The sequence below is a fragment of the Palaemon carinicauda genome, chromosome 11 (assembly GCF_036898095.1).
Source record: "Palaemon carinicauda isolate YSFRI2023 chromosome 11, ASM3689809v2, whole genome shotgun sequence".
NCBI classification, from domain to species: Eukaryota; Metazoa; Arthropoda; class Malacostraca; order Decapoda; family Palaemonidae; genus Palaemon; species Palaemon carinicauda.
In genome coordinates, this window is record NC_090735.1 from 50,248,479 (window position 1) to 50,256,289 (window position 7,811).

Genomic DNA, 7,811 nt, shown 5'->3' on the forward strand with positions numbered 1-7,811 from the left:
GAATTATCCCTGCAAAAGGAAGTCGATAAAATTCTTTCATATAATTACTAGCATTTGAAACATATTTTTATATCATAAATAAATAATAGTTTTTCTTGTTTATAATTTATACAATATAGCAAAAAAAAAAAAAAAAAACCGCAAATATTTGTTAAATTGATATTAATTATCACTGTCAGCAACATTTTGTATGAAATTGTTTGAAGTTTATGTTTCACTTGTAGATTTAATCCTACATCTCCTATAGAGTAGGTATATATATATATATATATATATATATATATATATATATATATATATATATATATATATATATATATATATATATATATATATATATATATATATATATATATATACACACACACACACATCCGGTCACGTTCTGCTCACCCCGTCCCTGGGATAATGGGAGAGAGCAGTACTCGTACCCTGGTGAGGCGGAGGTACTTGCGCTTTTGAGTGCATTTCTATCAAAATATGTAGCCGTCATTTTTTGACGGGACACATACACCATTCTTGAGTAATGACGTAGAAGAAGATACTTTCTTCTAATCCTTCTCATCTTCCAAAAACTTGCTCTGGATTTCCTCGCCATTTTTTGCACCCTCTGTCAAAGTGCCAAAAATGAGAGTCAAGTCTTGCGTCGGAATATCATCTTGTCTAAACACGGCCAAACTCATAAACTGTCGAACACGACAGTATTTTCTTTTCTTTCTTATGCGGAAAATCCTTTCAATATTCTTCTCTTTTTTTCGAGAAACCTAATCCCGTCTCCGGGATTCTGGTGCCGGAGACTATTCTTTATGGGGGTTTTACTTTCGAGAGGGTGAAAGAAAAAGGGGGTTTTGGATGAGAAGTGATAGTCTCTCTCTCTCTCTCTCTCTCTCTCTCTCTCTCTCTCTCTCTATATATATATATATATATATATATATATATATATATATTTATATATATATATATATATATATATATATATATATATATAGATACCTTAACATGGTGAAAGAGTTTTCATATCGCCATGATCAGTAAAGCTGTACTAGTCAAGGCCACCCATACTAGGTTGCCTTGCTGTGGGCTATCAGACAAAATCCCCCATCTCCACCCATCTGCAGTTGGCCTTTGTTCTGCAGTGGATTGGAAACGGTCGCATTTTTTGTTGTTGCTGTTGTTGTGTGTATATATATGCATATAAATATATATATACAGTATATATATATATATATATATATATATATATATATATATATATATATATATATATACTGTATATCAGAAAAGCGTAATAGTCAACTGTCACTTCGAATTCGACTTGGCAAAGTCTCGAATCCATGCTATAAGAGGAATTTCACATTTCAAGTCAATGATCTCGAGGCAAAGTGAATTGAATATTGATAGTTGTGGTTAATTGAAGAAGGAAATAATTCATGTATTTGTATATACATACATACATACATATATATACATATATATATATATATATATATATATATAGATATATATATATATATATATATATATATATCATTGTAGAATTGCGTCTTCTCTTTATTAGAGCATTTCAAAATCTCTTAAGAAATTCAAATATTTTTTTGTAAACTCGAAATGTGGCGTATGAAACGAGTGAACGAACATTCAGCCAATAGAGCACATTTCCCCTCCTGAATTTTCATCAGATCCAGTTAACATTTTGATCGACTCATAAAAATGTTCTTAAAACTCTTTTAGATGTTTGGTGTGTTTGGAAATGTTCCACAATGACACTTAACAGATAATCATATCTTTTTTTTGTGAGTTGCCTTTATCAATTTATGTTTTTTTATATTTTTTTCTTATTTATGTTTCACAATTTAAAAGGTCTTTAATAAATAATTTCAGCAGAAGAAAGGCTAATATTCATAGATTCTCTCTCTCTCTCTCTCTCTCTCTCTCTCTCTCTCTCTCTCTCTCTCTCTCTCTCTCTCTCTCTCTCTCTCTCTTACACACATGCATCGGGTCTCGACCCGGATAGACAGTTTAATTAACGGGGAGAGGAATCCCTGGAACAGACATCCTACGCCTCGGCATTCCTTCTGCCATCCTTCCTTTCCGTCTGGCAGTAGCAAGAATAAGAAGAGAGAATTCCCAGCCTGTTGAGTTCCCATTCCCGAAAATCCCAGAGTGATATGATGGTCCCCCCAATGACCGGTGAAAGTGTATTCCCGCTGGAACGCCATTCCAGAATGTCATCCAGTGAATTATTTCCTCTTTGAAAAATGACGGATTTCTGATTGAAGCGATATTTGACGTAGCCAGAGGAGAAATTGCGTCCATGATAAAAGCGATGATTTATTCGGGTGATTCATTTTTCTTAAGGGTTGATTTGTTCTCATATATGATTGGGGAGAGCTTAACGTGGTGAAAGGGTTTTTGCTGGTCAAGGCTACCCATACTAGGTTGGTTTGCTGTGAGTAATCTTACTGAAAACACCTACCAATACCAATCCGCAATGGCCAGCATGGTGATAAAATGGCTAAACCCCAGACATGAATAAGGACATGTCTGAGAGCTTTGTCCTGCAGTGAATTAAAACTGGCTTCATTTGTTATTGAAGCTAATAGTTTTTAGAAAGGATTAGATTGTTAAATTCATTATGATTTTCCTTTATAATAATTGAATTGTATATCAGTTCCAATGCGAGTGAAATCCTCCGGTTATTATCACAGAATAACCAGTTACTCCCCCCTCCCAAGGGTGTTACATTTAGTTTATTTTACACTTGGTTTTGTTAAAAAAAAATATATGATTTTTTTTTTTTTGTTTCATCAACAACTTGAACGTGCACTTGATTGATCACATACCTTCGCCATGGTTATGGTTGTGCAATTCGAAAAAAAATATAAAGCCATTTCTTCTTTAGATTTTTATGATCCCTCGAGTAAGGGAATCGGGTATTTTAAGCAGTCACTGAGGTATTTGGCTAACTGGTCATTTCATTTTTGTGATCCATTAAACAACAAATATTCAGACAAGGGAACTATTGGAATTCTTAAGAACTTGTCAAATAATGATAGCCTTGTTATAATTAGACCTGATAAGGGTAATGGTGTTGTACTATTAGATAAAAATACTTATGTTGGGAAGATGTTGGACATTTTGAATGATAGGTCAAAATTTGCTCCGTTAACATCTGATACTTTTTCGTATCCTCTGAAATATGAAGATAAGGTTAACAGGTTCTTAAGAAAATTGAAGAATAATGGGGTCATTGAAAATGGAACTTTCCAATCTCTGTACTGCTCAGAATCTAGGCCAGGAATTATGTACGGGTTGACCAAGGTCCTTAAAAATAATTGTCCTTTAAGACCTATTTTGTCTGCTTGTGGGGCACACAATTATAATGTAGCTAAATTTTTGGTTCCGGTAATAGCTCCAATAACAGTGAATGAATATGCAGTGAAGGATTCTTTTTCATTTGCAAAAGAAATTTCTAACTTAAACTTGGGAGAATGTACAATGGCAAGCTTCGACGTGGAATCTCTTTTCACTAATATTCCTTCGACTGGGACAATAGATATGTGCGTGGAAGGGCTGTTTGGAGACGAAGAACAGGTGAATGAATAGTTTTACAAGAAAGGAGATGAAGGAATTGCTAGGATTATCTGCTTAGGATTGTTTGTTTTTATTTGATAATAAGTTTTATGTGCAGGTTGATGGTAGTGCTATGGGTATCCGTATGGGGCCTAGTCTCGCAAATGGCTTTCTAGCCTATTATAAAAACATCTGGTCAAATGAATGTCCTGCTAACTTTAATCATCTTTTTTATTGACGGTATGTCGACGACACGTTTTTATTATTTCGTAGCCCAAGTCATGTCCAATTGTTTTTAAACTACTTGAATTCCAAACACCAAAATATGAATTTTACTCGTGAAGTGGAAATGGATGGTAACATCTTTTCTTGATATTAACATTCAAAAACTTGGTACAGGGTCTAACACATCTGTTATGAAAATATGACTTTGGTCGGGCAAAGAAGGAAGACGTGTTTTCAAGTGCTCCTGTCTTTCTCAACTTTGAGATTATACCATGGGCTCTTTCTCGTTTTTCTACTGTTCCAGCAGTGTATAAAAGTGATGTGATACTAGCGGGGCGTTTTCAGTGTTATATGTGCCAAGACAGTGTTGTAATTTAGGCAAATATAATTTTGATTACACACCTGGCGAACCAGCTTCTTGGCCGGTGAACGAGTATGCCCTGAGGCGACTTGCCTCGGGGGTTAGGGGCTCGTAGTGTCTCCCTCCGTTACCAGGAAACACAGAACTGGCAGTTAATCAAAACATAAAAACAGGTTAGTTAAGATGGCTTATAATACACAACATGCTCTCAGGAGAAAAGACTCCTTTGGCCTGCATTTTACAGCGCCTTATGTGACCATGGAAAGTGTTAGTAATGTGTTGTTTAATCATATGAAATTAGGAATTAGTGACATAAAAGGTGTTCAGAATATAAATAGAAATAAGATTGTGGTAAAGCTAATCTCTGCAAATGTATTTGCCGATGTTTTGAAGAATTTCGAGGATAAAGTTATAAAGTTAAGTGAAACAGACTCTGTGAAGGTTATAAATTTAAGTTCACAAGTTTCGTATGTATCGAGATGGATGATAAAGTGATAATAGATATTTTGAATAGGTATGGAAAGGTAGAACACTTAAGGCATAACAAATTTGCAGTTGGTCCCTTTGAGGGTTTATTCAATGGCGTTCGCACAGCAAAGATGCGAGTTAAAGAAAACATCCCTTCATCAATTTATATTGGTGGCTATAATTTAACCTTCTTATATAGTGGACAGAGTAGAACATGTTACAAATGTGGGAAAGAAGGTCATCTAGTAAAGGACTGCAATTTGAATATTAGTGAGAGTAATTACATTATTAATGAGGGAGATTTCCCTGAAATACCTAAGAATGGAAAGAGTAGTTCATCCAGCGCGAACAATAATGGAAGGGAAGATGAGCATGGAGGTGGAGCCAAATCGGCGAATGGATTGGAAAAGAGAGGAAGGGGCTAGAAGTAAGGAACGATAATTCGGGTTTGGGCCATGAAAGCATCAGAACGACCACCACGACGAGGACTGGCGATGAACGAATGGACGAAGTGGAAACTGACAACGAAAGACAAGATGAGGAAGGAGCTGGAAGGCTTGTGGAAATTCCCTCATCACCTGACGAAGGACTCGTTATTTCGACAGTTGAAGCAGAAATCCACGCAGACGAGACAGACATTGGAAAGGAAATGGACGTTCAATTATGTGTAGTACAAAATAAGGAGGATTCAATCGAAGAGGTGATAAGTGAAATTCAGTAATGTGAAGATAATGAAGAGAATAATGTGGACTGTGGTGGGGAAACTACAATAGACAGTGTTTTCAACCTTGGTAACACAAGTGACGCCGAAATGTGGCAAGCTACAATTAGTGACGAACCAAGCAAAGGCATTCGTCTGAGGCTAACAAAGGATAATGGTGTGCTTTCCGAGTCGAACATGGGCGAAGATACATCAGTGTTTGATGAACCTAAAAGTAGTTCTGAAGACGAGATGAATCGATTGCCAGTGAATAAACGTTTCAAATTGGATGAATGATTTAGATTTTCTTTCTTATATTTGTAACCTTCACTTACTTAAATTTAGCAACTTTAAATGTTAATGGATTATGTATGTCTTATAAGCAAAGTAAATTGATTGATTTTATGTACTTTTATCATTTGGATGTAATATTTGTGCAAGAACACAATGTCAAAGATATTTCGCAACTTGAGTATGTTAAAAAGCATTGCGATATAATATTCAATCCAACTGTCTTGTTGAAGGGAGGTACTGCTATCCTCTTCAATAAAAAGTCGAGAGTGAAGGTTCTGAATCAGGAGATGGATGTAAAGGGCCAAATAATCAGTGTAAAATGTACATATCAAGGAACAGATTTTCTATTAATAAATGTGTATGCCCCTTCAGGGACAAATAAGAAAAAGGAAAGAGAGGAACTGTTTTTAAATGTTTTGTTATATTACATGAGACACAATTTACGAAACTTGATCATAGGTGGGGATTGGAACAGCGTAACGAGCAAAAGAGATTGCTCTAATCCTGATAATCATATAATTTCAACAGCTCTTCAAAGATTAAAAAATGATTTACAACTTAAAGATGTGTGGCTCCTGAAAAACCATTTGATTGAATATACGTATGTTAGGCATAAGTATGGTTCCAGGATTGATCGCATATACGTTAGAGATCTGAAGAATAATATAAGTGAATCTGAAAATATTCCATTAAGCTGGTCTGATCATAATTCTGTTAAGGTTAAGATTAAGATGGACAATGATATTAGCTTTGGCAAGGGATACTGGAAATTAAATACAAGTATTCTGAAAAATACAGTAGTGATAGAAAACTTTGTTCAATTTTGGAGCTTTTTGAAAAGAAAGATGAGTGATGTACAGTTTCATTCTATTTTAGACTGGTGGATTTATGCAAAAGATCAGCTTAGACTCTTTTTTGTTAAAGTTTCAAAGATAATAAATCAGGAGAGATTTGGCTTACTGAATCTGCTGAAAGCAGAATTAAGGCGGAATTATTGGATCCATTCTGAAAACTGTAATAACTTTTACAAAATAGAGGAACTTAAAGACAGAATAAATGTAATTGAAAATGAGATATGTGAAGGGGTCAATGTAAGAGCTAGAATTGATGAAAGAATGTATGGGGAAAAAATATCTGCCTATTTACTTGGGAAAGAAAAGAATGTAAAAACAAGTATCGATAAATTGTGTGTAAAAGAGGGTGCATATGTAAGACACAAAGTCTATACAAAGGTATGTATTAGAATTTTATGAAAATTTGTATAAAGAAGAATCTATAGATTTTGATTTGAAATATAAATTTCTTGAAAATATGAACAGTGTCATAGATGATGATATGAACTTAAACCTGAAGGCTGAATTAACAGAGGAAGAAGTTTGGGAAGCTATATCAGGAATGAAAAATGGGAAATGTCCTGGTGTTGATGGATTAGCCGTCGAATTCTACAAAACTATGTGGAGCATTGTAAAAAACGAACTTATGAAAGTACTGAAATTCTCATTTACTAATTTTAAAATGTGGAAAGACTCAAATAAAGGTGTCATTAAACTTTTACCAAAAAATGGAGATAAGTGTAATCTTAATAACTGGAGGCCCATAACTATGTTAAATGTAGATTATAAGATTATAGCGAAGGTTTTAGCAAACAGGTTAAAATCAGTGCTATCTCTTTTCGTATCAGAGGAACAGTTTTGTGCTGTCCCAGGAAGGTCAATTATTAACTGTAACACCTTGCTAAGAGATGTAATATACTTCCAAGAAAATGAAAACAAGAAAGCTGCCCTGATTAATCTTGATTGGTATAAAGCATTCGATATGGTAAATCTGGACTTTCTATTCGGAACGTTATACAAACTTGGTTTTTCTTTAGAATTTGTAAACTTGATTAGGATGCTTTATAAGGATGCCAAAAGCTGTATATCTACAAATGGTCATATATCTGACCCTTTTCTAATAGGCAAGTCTGTTCGACAGGGTTGTCCATTATCGATGATTTCATTTGTTATAGCTCAAGAACCATTGTATAGAATGCTGAAGGTTAGGTTGGGAACTTTTTCTCCAGATCTTCCGAATGGGTTAAAAATTGTAGTGGTTGGCTTTGCAGATGACAGCACTATTATTGTCAATAAGTTGGAAGGTATTGAGGAAACTAAACGGGTTATTAATGAGTACGAAAAGGCAAGTGGAGCG

The 7,811-nt window shown here is 34.7% G+C and overlaps 1 protein-coding gene across 1 annotated transcript; it reads left to right on the forward strand.

The window, feature by feature from the left end:
- Window positions 1–2,850: 2,850 nt before the first annotated feature.
- LOC137649275 (uncharacterized) lies at window positions 2,851–3,606 on the forward strand. Its single transcript, XM_068382261.1, has one exon. It carries the CDS (start codon window positions 2,851–2,853, stop codon window positions 3,604–3,606), a length of 756 nt encoding a protein of 251 aa, XP_068238362.1.
- The last annotated feature ends 4,205 nt before the right edge of the window (window positions 3,607–7,811 follow it).